The 19,020-nt window shown below is 39.9% G+C and overlaps 1 protein-coding gene across 3 annotated transcripts in view; it reads left to right on the top strand.

Moving 5' to 3' along the window:
* Positions 1-17,134, top strand: part of LOC107270238 (chondroitin sulfate N-acetylgalactosaminyltransferase 2) — a 72,694-nt gene extending 55,560 nt beyond the window's left edge. For all 3 annotated transcript variants that reach the window (XM_025087574.1, XM_015745077.2, XM_015745074.2), the window contains 5 exons: positions 8,581-8,700; positions 11,235-12,075; positions 12,259-12,441; positions 12,567-12,714; positions 14,711-17,134. In XM_025087574.1, the coding sequence (XP_024943342.1) occupies positions 8,581-8,700; positions 11,235-12,075; positions 12,259-12,441; positions 12,567-12,714; positions 14,711-14,980 (1,562 nt within the window). In that variant the 3' untranslated portion in view covers positions 14,981-17,134. The remainder of the gene's footprint in view (positions 1-8,580; positions 8,701-11,234; positions 12,076-12,258; positions 12,442-12,566; positions 12,715-14,710) is intronic.
* Positions 17,135-19,020: the final 1,886 nt, after the last annotated feature.

Genomic DNA, 19,020 nt, shown 5'->3' with positions numbered 1-19,020 from the left:
TGCTGGTAGAAGTTGGTTAATGGATAGCTCACTGTATCCGCAGAGCTATCTTGCGACAATTTCAGTATTCTATAATTATCCATAATTTGACTTTAGATATAGAGGATTACATAGGTTAAAATTATAATAATACTTTTTAGTCTCTTTTCTCTTTGATATAAATTTTCACGCCCTTCAGAAATTCAGAATTGCAAACCATTTCGTCCTATTTCGCGTTCTGAATAATTTAATATCCATGAAAAACGATGGTGGTACTTACCCACGATAGGGGCGTTAGACAAACAAAATAGCTTCCATCAAATTGTCACAACGAGACACGAAAGCAGGCGGTTTATCCTGCTGCAGTGAAAGGTTCCATCGTGTTATTTTTTTGTCCATCTCATTTTTTATATTGCTCCCTTTTTTGTTGCCTAAGTTCTGCCGACGTTGTTGACGGTGCATAGATATGAGACTACCCCCTCTCTCTCCTTTGACCTTTTCTCTCTCCTCTCGTCACCTCACACTTCAGCCGTAGCTGCTTAAGATTCATGGCTTGTACCTACGCGATGACATATATATTTCTTCGTGTTGATATTACAGGCAGCCTGGAGCCCGTGTTAAAATCTGAAGAAAAAAAATCACACGGTAGACTTTCACTTCCGATTTTAAAAAACTAATTTTCGCGACTTCGAATCTTCCAGGATATTGACTATGAAACGAAGTAACTGGAGGGCGGAGGCTGCGAGCTTTTTGCGAAGGGAAGACAAAAAGATCATCCCTCTCGTGGAAAACTCTTTTTATGATACGGAAGGTCACATACAAAAAGATACTATGACTTTTAGCTTTTAGTATATGGTGTCCTGATGAATTTTGTTCAGACAGTATGGAGCGTTTAATTTTTTGCCTTTTTATAATTTTTTTTTTCAGATCAAATTTATTTTATCGAAAATTTATGCATTTCGATGGTACTATCGCTTCGTGTAATTTCTAAAATCACGGATTTACTGCAAACATTTTCTTTTACTAGTGCTTACGTATGCTCGTTTCTTGCCTTGAAAAACCTATGGGATACGATCTCCTATGAAAAATATGTTTCACGGACTTTTAGCTGCTTAGAAACTCATGAGGCACTCACTCTCCTACGAGGGCTCGAGCCAGTTCGAGCACTTTGGACCGATGAGGCTGAGTTAAAGTACCCTAATACAAATGGCCTGGGGTAGTTGTGGATTCAAACGTAGTAACCAAATCCTTTCCACGTTTTTAACCCTGTTGGATGGGCTCGATTTTGCAGAAAAAAAAGTCGTTTCAAGCTGCAATATATTTTTATACGATTTTCAAATCAAATAAAAAATTTCAAATACTCGTAATGTATATATAAGGTATACGTAAACCGTATTATTGATTATCCAGGGAAAGGAACACGTGACCTTTTCAAGTAGTGCGGCTTAGCAATATACGATGGCAATCAATCAATAGGCAGTGCGCTGTTCAATTAATTAGTCGAAGCAGGGGTAAACATGCCTACGTACTATATGTATAAGCATCAACGTATGTACCTGTTTCCTGTTTAGTGGTAAATGCATAGCTTGCGTATCATAGATACCTATATGGATTTCTATGTCTACATCGATTCTATAGAACGATCATATAGGAATAATTTATTTCGTAAATATACTTAGTTCGAAGTTTGACTTTTGTACAGCAAGTACTTGAGACCGAAGTGACTACCTAGTCGAGATTCAATGCATGTAGGATATTTTTCAGTAGTTTGTTTTTTTATTGGTTTGGAGTTGGTTCATAAGCCCGTTCACCGCCTTGAAACTCCTTTGGAATTGTTCGACCAAGAACGTACAAGGAATTCCGCCCCTGTATTACAGCACGGAAAATTGTTATTATCATACCGTACCTCGTAGTATCGTATACCTGGAAAAGAACGGTTCATCAACTTGTGAAACGCGCTATACACTATGGATGAGATACATATATATAGGTAGATCGAAAGAGCTATTACCAGGGGTACCAAACACTCTGAAGGCAACTGAGTTCGTGTCTGGCTCCCATGGAGTTGCATCACGTGCCTGAGTTTTAAAGTGCACTCGAGTCCCAATCTAATGGTGGCGCCGGCATCGAAAAGAGCCTGCCGTTTAATCGATAAAAATAACTTCATTTACCGAAACATTAATAGCATCCCACATTGCAGCCATAGTTATTATGCTGGGAAATGTAAAATCGTGCAACCAGGCCAGTTCGCGTCCAGTATTCGTATAACCACAGAACTATCTTGATAATGAAGCCACAAAGGGTCACGTGCTGTGTACCGTAATTATGGTTACCGACGGTGAAAAAAAAAAAGAAAATTATGGCGTTTTCCATTCAGACGGAAATTCCTAATAAACTGAAATGTTTTTTTTTCACATATCGACGGCGAAGATGAGATAGGGGGGTGAGTAGAATACGATTTGCATTGGATTGTAAAAAAAAATGGACCATGGTCAAAATTAGTTTTTCGAACAATTTTCCAGTCGTCCCCGATGAACGGACACGGGACGTTCCCATTGACGTCGCTGTGACTTTTGAGTAAACAAGAGGAGACATTGGCGTCGGTTGCGCATGCCATTCCCATCACCTCCTACAACGTCCTTCTCTAGGGACACGTGCGGTGACGTGGTGATGGCAATGGGCGAGACTGTTGGCGGTATAGGTGGTGACGATGGTAGTAGGAAACAAGGGTGGTGGGTGGGTATACTGTTGCTGTCGCTGGAAGCAGTGGCGCCTGGTTCGCGTTGAAACAAACCGGAAATTAATCTGTTTGACAGCAACTGATGGATGCGTTGGTTAATCACCTACAACCCGCTTAGCAGCTCGCCAGAAACTGATGCTGTGCTCTCTGTTTGGTTCTAGTATCCTGACTCCAGTTGCACCGAGTACTATTTTGTTACTGGCCTCTGGTTGGAATTTAATGCATAATAGGTGGTGGCTATGGGTGACCGGCTTAACCTTTGCGATCGAATGACTCGTGTAACTGAGAAATTTCTTATCCCCAAGTGATAATGGAAGACGTACGAACTTTTAGAAAAGTTCTTATGGATTCTTCAAATATTTTCTTACTGGTTTTCGTTATTTTTACGTGTCAAAAACTAATTTACTTAAACACCCGTCCCGCTGCTGAGCTATCATTGACTTTTATATCGACCGTGAAGAAGCTATAGGTATAATGGATTCTCGAGCTCTTCGAAAGTTTCTTATCTCATCGCAAGACGCTCCATATCTACTGGCAATTATACGAGATATTGCGTCCCTTCGAGACACTGTTAAGTGACGATAACTTTAAATCGACTTTGCCCACCCGTATTGGAAAGTTTCCCGTTGCTCCTGACGCGCCTTTCTGAAACTGACGTTCACGCAATCGCCTATGGTATATACGTAAAAGTTGCTTTTCACTTTTTTTTTTTCTAAATTTTCTTGGATATTTATTTTCTACTTTTCCCTCGTCCTTTTTATTATAATGTCGAGGGAAGTTATGGATCTTACAAGGTTAGCGGAAAATACATAGGGTAACGCAATAGCACTCGAGTCATAGCTTTTTTCAAAAATAATCATACGCGAATCGTGTGTCAATGATCGAGAACGAGCGATGACTTGGTCGTGATGAAATATCAGTCGAGCTATTCGATCAGTCAGAAATCATTGTAGAAGTCAAGGTTTGTCAAGTCTCATTTACGTCTGTTCCTAATTGTCATACCGAGTTTCCAATCTTGACAGAAACTCGACACTTGCTCTCGGAGCAAATACCGTATTTGCACATGCATATGTCGCTGCTTGGCATTCAACGTGGAGCATAATGAAAATGTAATTAACATCCAGTGGTTTTCCTATGAGATTATAATTATCTCGTTCTCCGCTATACCACGTTCAATCTGCCATTTCAAATAATTCAAGCAACCAGCTGCGCCCAATGTGGGTCATTGAAAACAGAACACCTCCAATCTATATAACACGTCAAAGATATGTGAATGCACCTTAAGCAGAATTTCCCAAATGACTATCTTAGGTATGTATATCTTCAAGTAAAATTAGGTACCATTTCGCACCTTGGTCCTATGTTAATAACATCAGCCACCATGGGAGGCTATGGCAGGATGAGAAAACGTCGTGAAATTAATGGTGCCCGTTATGTCGGCTGACCTTCTAAACGACCTAAGCACAAGGTAACTGTTGTCTCGAATAGCAAATAACACGAGAACTATGACGTTTATTATTCTTTGACATAATTAATAGACCCCACCATAGAGCCATTCGTATTTGTGCTTAGGGTATAAAAATTTTGAAAGCTCCCATCGTTCAAAGAGAGAACTAGGAGTAATTCGTTCCTGAACTTCCACTGTTTTCAATCACCATTGAATCCAAAGGGTTTCGAAAGAACTCCAAAGTTCTGCCCCAGGCGGAAAGTACGAACTTTTCAAATTTTCGCATTGCGGAACCACATCCTAACTGGCTGGTTGCTTTTTGTAGATAATCGCGAATGACTTCTCAGCATTTCAGCATATGCACAAGTTCGTCAGAAGTGATGCAGAATTTCTGATAAATTTACGTCAAGCCTCGAATCTATCTCGAGGCGTACGCGTAAGTACTGTGTATCCATTATATCCATGCAATTTGCGAAAGTACATCGCGACAACTTGAAGTAAGTCGCAGTACATGCGATATCTATTAGAAACTTCATACGCGTAAGTACACCTGCCACGTATGTACACATAGATCAAAGTATGTATACATGCGTGTAAGCATCTTAGGTTAAGTTACTTCGTTTCGCTAATGCAGTTAATTATTAAGAGCTGATTGGCGTACTGTGGATTTTCATGTTAGGGCGGGAAATTTGAATTTATGTGTAATCCCTATGAACGACTTTCGTTAATCTTCGAACATGTAGTATTGTTCGCGTACGAGCTTACGTCGCTGACATTATAATCTACCGTTACTCTCGGAGTGGCTCGCTGTATCCAATTACCGACGGCAAGAAGACTAAGCAGAAACTAGCTTGGAATTGCCAGTGGAATTCTGCAGATCCTAGAAGATAAACCTCGTCGGGCGCACTTTCGGAGTTTCGTCGAAGGCGCTATCTCTTTCCAGCCATTATATCGTTTCGACGATCCACCGTTCGTACACAGCCAAAGTGTACCGGGAAAATAACGTTACGGAACTGCGATGGAGTTTCAGCAAGACTTTCCAATTATTTGCGGACGAATTCGTTTTGCCGCAGAGCCTCGGGAAAGAAAAGATTTTCAGGCTATAGTTGTAGGAAGTGGAGCGGGAACTCGTGACGGGATTATAAAGGTTAACGAGATTCTCTATTTTTTTTTTTTTTTTAATATGAAACGAACGTACGTTTCCAATGTCAGATTTACTATTTTGTCCTGTATCCTTTACTTTGGGTAACAGGAGAACAGCAATAGACCAGATAGAAATAAATACTCACGTACTCACTACTTCAAGGCTTGAAATTTAATCAATATATTCTTCAGGCTGCGCACACGGAATTTACCCCTATTGCTTTTATCGTTTGCCGTGACGTCAGTCTTTTAGGAAATTTATCCTATGTTCAAATCGGGGTGGGAACGTACGTGAGCATAAAGGCATTTTAAATACTTCCCTCTTGCACTCGCACGTACGTTAAATTATGTTGAACGATGTTATGTCGCCTGTCTCGCAGCTGCGAATGCTGGCAGGACCCATAACACCCTCTTTCATCCACCCTCTACTTTTACCCCTTTCGTCCATTATCCACGAAACAGCTCGCTTGCGAACGTAAGTAAGACAAATGTTCCAGGGGTAATTAGATCAAGAACCCAAATCACCCTCTCCTTACGTCTACGCCATCCTGGCCATTAAAAGGATTACGCATTGCACGTAAAATATACGTAGGGCCAAATATCAAAATTAATTAACCCTCTTATGGGCAGCGAAGTGTATTAGAATAGTAAGAAATGTATGTTCGCGAAATAGTCCGTCCGTAATATCAGGGTGCGATAATGAGCGTCCCGGTGACTTTTATCTACGGTGCCAATTACCAACCCCTCAGTTAATTACTGTCAACCTAATTTTCACGACAATCCACTAACCGCCAAACTGCTGCGCGTGGTTTGCACGGCTGCGGGTGTTATATACTATAATAAATATAACTTCAGGTTCTAGCGGTCTCGTTTGGGGTAGCGCTGATTAAATTATGATCCTTAATCGGATAAAAAATATCCGCATTTATCCACTATTTCATATAGGTCATCTCTGTCGTTCTAACTCGAACGAACCGTAACACGTCAGTCTGTCAAAAGCATAAAATATCGAAACTCTTTTATACAATCGAAAAGCGAAATGTCATTCTTAATTAAGTGCCCATTGCCGTGTATTTCGTAGCGAACAAGTAACAGGAGCGTGATTAGAGTCTACAAACATCCCCCTGCAGCCTTTGAAAATATTACAGCATGCCTGCAAGCGTACGCGAAGTCTATTCGATACCAGCTTAAGAGTTTTCTTTAATAGAGCAAACTATATAGGTATATCACATATGTGCTATTAATCATATGTGTAGTGCATGGTCGGAAAGCCAAACAATTAATGATTTCGCCGGACAGTAAAAATGACCATAAAGGTCACTATTGAAAATTCGTCATTAGCATTCAAAGAGATGTATTTGAGGTATAAGTCATTGAGCTATAAGCATATGAGGTATAAGCCTTGAATACGTAGGTACTGAAATCGTATGTGTATATATGAGTATACATAGAACGTGATATTAGAATTGCGGGTATATCACCGAAACTCACCCCCTAGATCTACGGTTATTTCAAGTGCAAATATTATAATTGAATTACGAAACCGCATAGGACTTGCTTACCCTTCGCTACTCATTCTATCCACCCCTAAAGTTTTCGCACGCGCCTATACGTGATGGGGACAATAGTGCGTTAGAGACGTTCACTTATGTAACCAACATGCTTGTAACGGATATGCAAATTTCAGGGTAATCTCTAGAGAGAGGTTAGATTTCGTGATTAATTTCTTGGATCCTCAAAATCATCTTAACATTACACAAATCATGGGATGATTACAAGTAATCTAGAAGTTTTGTGTAAGATCTTTAGTATGATAGAGAAATTTTAAAATCGAATATATTTTTATTTTTTATTTTTTTTTATTCGTAAGGATTCTTATTAATCTCTTTTCATTATTGCTTGTCCAATTGAAAACTTTCAGAAGACGTCAAATTTTCAATTTTTCTGTGTGTTCTAGTTTTATCAGTATTACGGGGAGCCCTTACTTACACTATAGGGCCCTGGGAACTTTCTGGGTCACTGCGAACTTACTATACAGTCTCAGCTGGCAACGGGGATTTTTAGTACCTCGCCATTTCTCGGGCGTTGCTGTGAATCCAAGATAAATCTTGAAATGCCTATGTTGTGCTGTACCCACGACAAAAAAAAATTATTGCCCTACATATCGTAGTATATATTTACTTTCCTTACATATTTGTCTTATATACCAGTACTGTGATATACAACCTATCGTATGACGCCTGGAAAATACTTATTTACCAAGCAGTTCATATAAAATATATATGTGTATATTTGTTAAGCACATTGAAAATAAAAATAGAAAATCTGAATCTGAATATTATTTATAATTTAATTTCCGACTATAGTCAATATAAAGTAAATATCCTATATAGATGAAACTGGTGCTCTTAGACGGTATATACATATAACGTAGCGAGCATTATGCCGAGTACACAAGCATCCATTTCAATTACACTCGGCACGAGAGAAACGCCACACAATTTATCGTACTTACCAAGCCGATTCTTCACACCCCCCAAAGCTCACAGTGTCCTACCTACCAATCCGTACGATTGTACACTCCGATCGAGCATGGTGACAAAGTCGTGGTCTTAACGGGACACCCGTTAGACCGAACGTCCCGTATTTCTAATAGAGCAAAATCCGATGGATGCTCCATTTTTCATATAATTGATCGCAGGCTTAATGTGGGACGCCGAACCGGGTGAGGATGCTCGCACTTAGACCGCATTTCTTTGGTTTTCATCGAGCGACGTATATAAGTACATGTACATGTACATCCGTTCGTTCCTTTATCGCAAATTATCGATTTGCAGTAGGCTGACGCTATTTTGCGATACGAAATTAGGTCGCGCTGAGGACACTGCGGGATATTCAACTCGTAAAGAATGCATAAGCCGGCGCGAAAATACATTCGCGAGTGAGTATAAAGGCGCAAGCGAGTCACTCCATAAACAAGACACCGTAAAAGCATGGGATAAAACTGTAATACAATATTTTACTATGTTAAAACCTTGAGAAAAATTTTCTGCTTATCTATTGTACACCAGGCGCGTGAATGCATTGCATCCGTTCTTTATACACGCAACGTAGGTGGCTGCATATACACTAAAATGCATATGAGATATTATTCTATATTATTCGATCTACAATACAGCTGTTAAGAAACGCACGTTTCATAAACTATAAAGTTTCCTTCTACTATTTAACATGCGAATCTCCTGCAGTTGCAATCTCATTTATTTTCCAGGACCCGTGACAACGGCCAGCCTAATCGAAGCGAATCAGCATGAGGAGGAGACAAGAATGGAAGTGGAGAGGCTCACTGCCGAAATTCGATCACTGAAATTGCAAATACTTCAACTAACCGGTACGTAGTATATCACGAAGTCCAGATAGCACTGTCCATTATTAAATTTCGAAAATGACGTCGACCGGCGCGCTTGTCGAACGCGTCTAATGAAGCCCTTGTTACGTAAACTAATTGTTCGGAAATAATTAGCACTGGCTTGTTCTCTTTTCGAAATAAGCCTCAAGTCCAGTCTCATGGTATCGATCAAAATTGTACATACGTCTGTAGTATATAGCATGGCAGGTATACATGGCTACTCGGGTATGACTTTAAGTAAAGGGAATAAAGTCGAAATGCTGATTTCTCGTGGTAGGCCAATTCATAGAAAGTGATTGGTCCGGGTGGTAAAATTGTACGCAGTCGAGAATAATACGGAGAACGGAAATTGATATTCCCATATATTGCGCGAAAGCTCAGCACGTTACGTGATTGGTAGCTGGTGCGGTAGCGATATACTTGAACAATGCGACGTCGCCATAAGGAGCTTACGTTGTCAGTCGCAGCCGCTCGTGTACGATCTTCCCATATGCGTTGTACCTACATGAACGTCTGCTCCATAGCTTCCCGTTAATCTCGAATCAATACCGTCGTAATCGCCGCTGTGTCCATAACTCGCGAAGTGTCTCCATGATAACAAATAAGCTGACACCGCGAAATAATTATGAACTAGTTTGAAGGTTGAAAATGCTGTTATAAAAAGTTTGAAGAAAATTTACACCTGTGAAAAAAAAATAATATCCAAATCATCCTTACTTTTTGCGATTATATGTAAAGCTCGGTTATTCGCCGACGATGCTTCATCGAATAACATGCTTGTTTCGTTGTATGTGATAATACTTTGAAATTTCTAAAGGAACCGCGAGAAATTTATATCATTTGTAATTCAAATTTTCGCATATCCTCGAAATGGATCATTTAGGCATTTATACATATATACATATGGTTGATGCTAATATTATCTTTTCTTTGCCATGTGTCATTGATTACATTATATGGTTTTAAGCTGCTGTTTCGTTTCTATGGATTTTTACTGTTCGATGGATTTTCAAGTATCCAACAATGGAATATAATATTTTGGTTTGTATTATATTACCACGGTCCATATAGTGAATGTTATATAGCCTCAAACTTTTCATATGTATTATACATGTTATATATGTTGTGATTCCGGTCCATCCATTTCGCGGTTCACATTCTCGGTATTCACATTATTCGTAGCGCGTAATACCGGGATTACTTATAAAAGCTGGTTAAAGTAAAATTTTTACGAGAATTTTTTGCCACCGTGTATATTCATTTTTATTTTCTACTCTCTGTTCTTAATTTTAGTAAATTATTTGCCAGTATGTACAGAGTCATGATATTATGGTGCTGAATAGTAGCAGCTTTCGCTTTAGTGAATTCATAAAAGTTTTGATGTACAAATGTACACCACGCGCATTAATTAAAATACGCCAAAAAGATATTTGACATATTTATTAACCAGTTCATTTACTTTGAACTGCAGCATAATTATTTCCTTCGTTATATATCCATCTACTCTGTACAGCTGCTGTAGGTACTATACGAGATTTCAATTCGATCTATCAGGAATGCACGATCAATAAGAACATCAAGAATTATATATCGCCAGTCGTAGATACGCAAGAGATTTAAACTCAAGGCAGGATCAGAGGAAGAATTTATGTCTAAGCGTAACTCGCCTGAGTGCTCTTTTGGATCTTGAACTTTTTTACTCATCCAAAGATCCCCTCGGGCTCATGTTTTAGTGCCGCGGTGCACAATGCGCCGCCATTACGAGAAAGAGAGCGTAAGTGACGGGATGTCTAAACCGGCGTGGAAAATGTAAAGGAAAGGACAGAAAGAAGACTGTAGGTGTTCTAGGTATAGCCAGTAAAAGAGGAAAGTGTCGTCGTTTGAGAAAAGAAGTGCTACTCTCAGTCTTTTTATTATCCGATCTCCACCTATAACAAAAGTCCTGTCAATACGACAGTGCGTTACCGTACAGCATTTTAACTACGATAACTATCATCTTTCCGGTACGTTTCGTCTACGGTGGATGTACGAGGTGGGGTTCGTGAAGGATTTATTTCACGTGTCAATAGTTATGGACCGAATCGGGTTTCTGGATTTCTTTTTAAAATAGATCCGCGTCTTCACGCCGAAGTCGGAAATACAACGTCTCTCATTTCTAACTCCCGCAAAGGATCCTTCCAGCTGAGCTCAATCCAAACTTACAAGGATCCAGAATCCAATCCGATCGCAAAGTTCCTCGCGAAAGTTTCGACGACAAGAAACGTCGACTCCTTTCGCAGAGGCGAAAACTCGAGAAGTTCACTTCGTGCTTGTCCGGTTCATCCGGCGAGTTTCAAATGTAGAAGGGGTTTCGCCTCTTGAAAAACACTTATCTCCTGCGACATGGCTAGATGTATGTACGTATAAAACCGTGAACCCAGATACAAGTCGTTTGTCCTGAATCCCAGATTTACTAAGTATCTCTATATGTACAGTCTACGTGCTTTTTCGTGAAGTTCTTGTGAATTTACTTCCAGGTGGCCCACCAGGTCACAGCGAGACGTCTTCGGGGATAAATGCCAGCGACGTTGGGGATTGCCTTGCGGCCAGACGACAGGTCCAATTCGCTGAGATCAGTCAGGGTTTACCATTGAACAACGAGTATGAACTGATCGCCTTTAGCCATTTTACATTCTCAAGACTGTACCCGGTGGATCTTGGCCTGGGGAAACGAGTCGTGGAGAAGCCTATAGGATTCAAGCGGAAAGATCTCCTCGAGGCACTGACGAAGGCTATCGAGATTCTCAACAAGAATGTCACCTTGCCCACCAAGTACACTCACGATGACTTTCTGGAGGGCCTATACAGGGTCGAGCCAACGACCGGAACGCAGTACGAGATGTACTTCAGGACGAAAAACTTGAGCAAAAGTACCCAGGTGGCTCCATCTGGTTATACAAAGATCACGTTGATGAGGCCCTATGCGCCTATACAGTTCATCGCTACCGAGAGGCAGCAGCCTAAGGAAAAGGAGCTCATTCACATTATCCTACCGCTTTCCGGTCGTACCAATACATTTCAGAGCTTTATGGATAAGTTCGTTAAAATTGGACTGAAGAACGATCGCAGGGTTCACCTGACAGTCGTTTACTTCGGCACCGAAGGCCTCTCCGAGGCGAGAGCCATCATGTCGAGGGTCCTGATGACCCGTGGTAGCGGCGGATCTAATCATAACTTACGGCTGCTCGCCTTGAATGAGACATTCTCGAGAGGAAAGGGCCTTCGAGTTGGCGCCGAACGTGCCTGGGATGGCGAGGGCGACGTACTGCTCTTCATGTGCGACGTCGACGTCGTATTCAGCGCAAGATTCCTTGACAGGTAGAGTACTTATGTGTATATATATGTACACGTATATTAAATATTGTCACTCCATTGAAAATTCTGTAAATGCAACTCTCGTCCTAGGGAATTGTACATTAGTAAATCCTAATATGGGACTCGCTGATTTGTTCAGTAGACATAAGCAACGGTTTTGCATTCAGGGATTACCCTTTGTTTCAGATGTCGATGGAACACGGCACCAGGTCGCAAGGTTTATTATCCTATCGTCTTTAGCCTCTATAATCCTCACGTTGTGTACACGCTTCAGGGTCGGGAGGTACCGCCGGAAACGGACCAACTTGTAATCTCGAGGGATACCGGTTTCTGGAGAGATTTTGGTTATGGGATGACATGCCAATACAGGTGATTACCATACGAGAAAATATATATTTCATGTAGATGAGATTTCTACGAATCGATAAGCAGCGTCGAGGACGTGCAGGTATCTTTTCTCATGTTAAATCCGATTCTTCGATTGTCCGTAACAGGTCCGATTTTCTGAGGGTACGCGGATTCGATGAAGATGTTGTTGGATGGGGTGGCGAGGATGTTACCCTCTATCGAAAGTACGTCAAGAGTAATATTAAAGTCGTTCGGGCGACGGATCCGGGAATCTTTCATATTTGGCATCCAAAAGTGAGTAACCAAATTTTTATTAAATATATTTATGTATTCACCGGCGTACGGTATCCATATGTCGGTTTGTTTTTTTTTTCATTATCTCTGTAGTAAATTTAATTATTAGAGCAGAATCATTTGTTTATCGCATCCTTCGAATAGGTTTTCAACATTTGATTAGCGTTCAATGTAATGAGATATATGGTAACAGAAAATACGTCATATATTACATACTATTTAACGAGGTACGACGTGAAGGTTACTAGAGATTTTATATTTTTAAAAGGAAAGACAGGGCTTTGAGATATTATAGTCCGATAACGGTTATTGTTCACTATCACGAGCTAAGCCAAAATACTGGAATCACTGATAGTCAGACTTTACGTATGGAATCGATGAATTTATAGGTCGTGAATGTAGCGTGATAAAATGTCAGTGTCATTTTCGCGATATGTGATATTTTCATGACGTCGAGGCGTGTTATTTTCGCTTGACCCAAATCCGTCTGTCATACGGATATATGTATATTCCGGGTTAGAAAATACGATTGTAGTTTCGATCTTCTATTATAAATACGTATATCCTACTATTCTCCATACAGCACAATTCCCACAAATCCGTAGCAACGTCCAGTAGACGTAGAAAAAGTGAAAAACATGATTACCTACAAAAAGTTAGCTCTGATTATATCTGGGTAAAGGGGGATAGAACGTATAGAAACGATAGTACGTCGCTAAGATAAAATATTAATTTCCTATCAGGTTCACAAGATAACCAATCACCTTAGTCTATCGCGATGGTAACGTGATTTCCGTGAGATCCACTAGAGTTTGTTCGAAAGGCATCGCGACGCTCTCGCCTTTAGCTATTTTCGTGTATAAAGTAATTATCGAAAGTTTCCCACTAATAAGCTGCTCATTGATTGGATTTACCAGCAGCGATCTCTCCGTCCCATTGGCGCTGGCGTTTTCGCCTCGTGAGAAGATGAAGATAGACATATTATAGACAGCAAGGTTGTGGTATATAGATATATACGGTTAGAGTCCCTAGACAGTGCAGGGTAACTTAGAGAGAGGGGTGACATCTTAAACCAGCAGGATCATAGGGAATCTCGGGTTGGCGCAACGCTTCGTCGACGCGATAATAGGTTCGACAATGCGCTAGGCCGCGCTAATCCATGTGATGGAATTAACTCCACTGGGTAAATGGGTTTCCTTCGGGAAATTGACATTGGAATGTAACCACAGTAATTTTGATATTGGCCGAATAGTTCCACTATAAGCTGATCCGACGGGATGCTGGGTTAATATTAAATTCCATGAACGTCTGCTAGATCTTCGGGATTACTTGGACGCAATTTCGCATTGTAAAACAGGATAAAAGTGGAATACAGATATACCTTAGATATATCGATATATTGCCATAATATAGTTTATATCTATCTGTATATCCTAGGAGCGGATGTATCTGTATTTCCATTTATTTTTTTTATTTTTATATTGATATTTCTTGTTACCTCACAAATCTACGTAATTAAAGTCCGTATAATAATTACGGTAAATCTCGTAGTTCTACGCGAAGCATACTCATGGCTGTTTAAAGCTCAGTTGCAAAGCGTTGAATCTGAGTACACGAGAGCTTTTCGCAAAAGTTTCAGTCAATCATCAGGTACGGGCAAATATTACGCTACCCTCTCGTAAATAGTGGCTGTTACGAGCTCATTTCGTACTACTCTTACAGAACGAGCGAAGTAGAATTACTGTATTGCAGTCTGTACGTCTCTCTAACTGTCGCGATTAACGTTTGACTTTCTGGAATGGAGCTTTCAGCGTGTGTACTATAGGCATTAGGTTTAGTACAGTATACCGCCACTGTGCAATCAGCGAAATGCCTTTCAGTAAATCTAGCAGCTCCGCTATCGATTTTCTTCCCTCTACTGTTACCAGCCCCTCGCACCCCTCCAAAAATGACTCGCAATCGATTCAATTTGTTTTTCTGTTTTCTATGTTCTCAGGTCTGTTCCGGTGGACCCGGGCAGCGTTTGTCTACCGATCAATACCGAGCCTGTATTCGATCGCGTGCGTTGAACGAAGCCTCGCATGCTCAGCTTGGCTTTTTGGCGTTTCGAGAAGATATCGCAAGTCAGACGCTCAATATGAAGTCCGTTGCGAAGAAAAAGAAGCCATCGGCGAAGAAGGAGAAGAAGAGGCTAACGAAGCAGACGAAGAGTCAGTCACAGATCAAGGAGAAGCCGGTGGGTAGAACATCCAAGGATCAGACTTGATCCCTGACAACGGGTCGATTTGAATTTTGAATGTAAATATCCTGTATAAAAACAAAGGATTTAGTGGCGGTACTGATACTTCGATTTCGAATGCATAGAGCGTGCAAGGTCGTGCTGTTATTTAATTTGTAAAAAGGAAATGAAATTCGCACTGGGGATAAATGGATATTGTAAGAATTGCAGGGAGGACGTTGTTCTAACGATATGTAAACTTTCCTAAGAATAGGCCAAAGAAACTAATCGTTGTATTAGTGGAGATGAAAAAAAAGTCATTAATGAAAATTGATGTTCAGACACGCGCGGATACTAGTCACGTACGAAATTGCATTATTCGGGTAAAACTGAATCGTTGATGATTTCTTTGATATTATTATTGTTCAAAGGTACCGACGTAGATTCGTCGAAAAATGTGTGATTTTTTTTTAATTAGCTATTATTCAATCTTGCGAGAATACAACAACGAGAGCATATCGACGATCTAAGAAAATTGACATTGAGGTAAACAAAGAAAAAGTTAAAAAATTCGTAACTGCTTTTTGGAATTGTGAAAACAGAGTTGTGATCTATCTCCCGTAGGTCGGGAGGATATTATTAAAGATACGCGATCCATTAAATAGGTGATTTATATGAATTTATATAATAAACTCGTTGAGCGAAATGAATGAAGATTTATATTATTAATGACTAAATGCTGGAGGTCAATTAGGATAGGTAAATTGTTGCACTCCATTTCTCAGTCATAAGTCCAATGGACAGTGTGTAAATAATTCGCAAAATCCTTAAACCGCAACGAATTCCTCGTGTTTTCAGAAAGGAATTCATTTTTATTTTTCTTCTTAATACATTTGTTTGTTTTTCCCACTTTTTCTCCTGGGACGTCGTAAAATCGAATATAAATGTACGAATGAACAAAATGATTACGAGGATCGTAAGGGTCCGGGGGTAATTTCTGAGCAATTAATTAATTTTTTTTAACACGGCACAGCAGTAATGACGATTAACGTTTTTCCCTGCAAGAAAATGGCAGCACATTTATAAGAATGCGAGAGTACAATGAATACCCGGTAGTACGTCTTACACGATACAAAAAATGCATTTTACGTCTCACGGTGCACTCGATGCAATATTAAAAAATTCCAAAATAGCAATGATGCATCGTGCAAACTAAAATGCATTTGATCTACTCGTGGCTGCCTGCCGGTAGTCGAGGTCGTAAACGTTAACATGCAGCAGTGAAAAGTACGAAAACTGTGATTTACATATAGCGAAGTTCATACGCTTAGTATTCACGTGTCTATACTGTTGATGCAGCTATCTATATTTATCTACACGAAAAGTGCAGAAATACAGTTGCCGTTTGTGAAACGAAAAAGATGGAGTAGTGCGTGAAAATTGCATACTGCAGCGTCGATGCACTTTTATAGCGACTTGTTATTTTTTCTTCTGTCTTTCCACCTACACGAGGCTGGCATATCGGACACTTTTATTATACCAAGAAAACCTTTTTCAATCTACTTAACCATGGTACTGTTAAGCGTTAAAAATTCGTTGAATTCGCGCCACTCGCAGTGAGAATCGAATTTATTATTAAACACTCCTCGTAATGAGTTCCGAGTGTTATCAAGTTAATTAAAGTTTCACAAAACCGCGATAAAGTTACCATAAACCAGCGGCGTTACTTCGGCCTTGCAGTATTACGTACACACCGAACTTTTGGTCCCTGGTAAAACCATAAACTTTCGAACTACAATCAAACGTGAAAAATTAAACGACCTTGTAGATAATAGAAACTCAAACGTCTGAGTTCGAAAAGTTAACCAGCCACTCAAAATGTAAAATGAATAAGACATTATATACATATAATACGTGGTTTGACAAAATGATTACGAAACAAACCTGAATTGAATGTGCAATTGATGCGAAGTATTTCCAAAAAAAGAAAATCTTATTTTGAGACGGTTCCTTCGTGTCTCAAGTTCGACTCGAAACTCTCACATTCGAATGAGTTAATTACTATTTACCTCTCATTAATAATAAGCTCAAGTAATCCTGGACCTCTGGACCCTTCCGGCGCGACACTCTTACTAATGTATATTGAATGAAAGCATTGTATAGAAAAGGCATGTAAACAATTATAACCAATTATAAATATGCCATCATGTCATAATTACTAAACTTCATTTTAACTTGCTCGAAAGTCTCTTAGGCAGTATCCTGGACGTATACGTCAGACACAGTCGAGTCTCTTACTCGTTATAGAGAATAACAATTTGAAAGAATAATTTACGTAACTAGGCTAAAAGTTGTACTTTAAAAAGTGACTGTCAAACTGGTACCTGCCTTGGAGACCAAGATACAACCTTTATAACCTTTCCCTTTGACGGTGGTAAGTATACTTCAAAAGTTCATAAAGCATAGTGCATGTATATCAGACTTGGACAGTACCTAAAAATGATCAATGAAAAATCCATCACTGTAATGTCCGAGTCATCGTATAGATCCATTAAAGGTATTGAAACTAGTACACCCTGTACACTCGGGTAGTATCAAAAGAATAGGGTACTCTTGGAAGTTTAAAAGTTTACTTGTAATATCCATCCCTTTGGGCAGAAACGTCGGTACGTTCCTTTGATGTCTCAATTTCAGGATTGAGTGAGCTTTACGTGGCATGTAGGTAGATGTATTTAAAGCGTCGATGAAGCGTTGATTCTTTACCGCTCTGTCGAGCTTTGCTCAAGCTCAGTCTAGACTTGGTTAAAACTGGCTTTAATAAAACGCAAACATACTTTTCTGCACTGTTATACATGTATATTGTATATAGATAAATATATGATTTAAGTAAACAGATAGAAGAGCTACTAGCATCCAGATACTTATATAGGGGACAGAGTACGGTCAAGTAGTTTGCTACCCCTTCCCTGGAATTCTTGAGGGTACTGTAGACTCTCTGCACACTTTATGCCTGCTTACTGGGTACTGCTTTAATATCGTCTCTTCGTGTTTTGAATTACGCGCGACGCAGTACCGAATTTCAAAGCTCGTCTGCTACGTTCGTGTTCTGCACATAAAACTAGTCGCTTTACGTGTGGATCGCATTGTGAGAGTCGGGCTCGTCTCTTTCACGGTAAACCTGAAATAACCTGAAATAACGCGACGTGGATGGTATAAGGATGCTGCTGCTGTAAGTCAAGAAGTCTTTTATGTGTTATAGTAGCTACATCGTAACTTTAGCGAGAGTTATACTTTTATATGTAAACAAGGAAACAGCATTTAAAACTGGATCGTTCGCTGTGTACGATATCGACGTGTAATTCGTGTCAGGTACGACGTCGACAGCTAGTTAAGATTTTAGGATATGGATTTCGATCTTATAGTCAACCATACAACGGTAACCTTGTCTGTGCGGATGAAAAGCTTGAAATTGGTACTAGAGAAAATCAGAGTCTTTGAAGCTGGTAAGCAGCTGGTAATACGTGGGAAGGTAAATCCTTTGAAATTTGCAAAATCCGGTTGTGAAAATCTCGGGATATTCGAAAATCCATATAATATACAGCGTAAGAGATAAGAATATAGACGAAGGGGTGGTTCTTGCTAGGATCTTAGAGGGGTGGATCATTGTACTTGAATGGATAGGCTATAGCAGTAGAGATAACCCTGAGACTGCCTTGGATAATGAGTGTATCCATTAAAGGTCTCACGCTGTCATCCATCGTCTTTTGGTTCCTAATCATCAATCATATGACGATTAAACAGGATGTCACGTGGCGTTGGCGGTGTTAAAAGGGTTCTATATTGTAGTTATCCATTAGGCTGATCAGCAAATACTATATAATTTGTATTCACTGGTCCTTTGTCCTTGGCGTTAGATGTTTATTATGGCGCGTCCACAAGAAAAGGGAGTTTCGTATAAGTCGGAGAATTATATATAGAGTGCAGTGGTAAAGCTGTCGGAAAGTAGTCACTTGCTGGAAAATTCCCTTCACGTCTCGAATGGATAACTCAGCTGGAGACAGACCGAAAGTAATGTGGCAGAAGAATTT

Source organism: Cephus cinctus, unplaced genomic scaffold (assembly GCF_000341935.2).
Source record: "Cephus cinctus unplaced genomic scaffold, Ccin1 Ccin1_scaffold0709, whole genome shotgun sequence".
NCBI classification, from domain to species: Eukaryota; Metazoa; Arthropoda; class Insecta; order Hymenoptera; family Cephidae; genus Cephus; species Cephus cinctus.
This window is presented reverse-complemented; position numbering and strand designations above follow the sequence as displayed.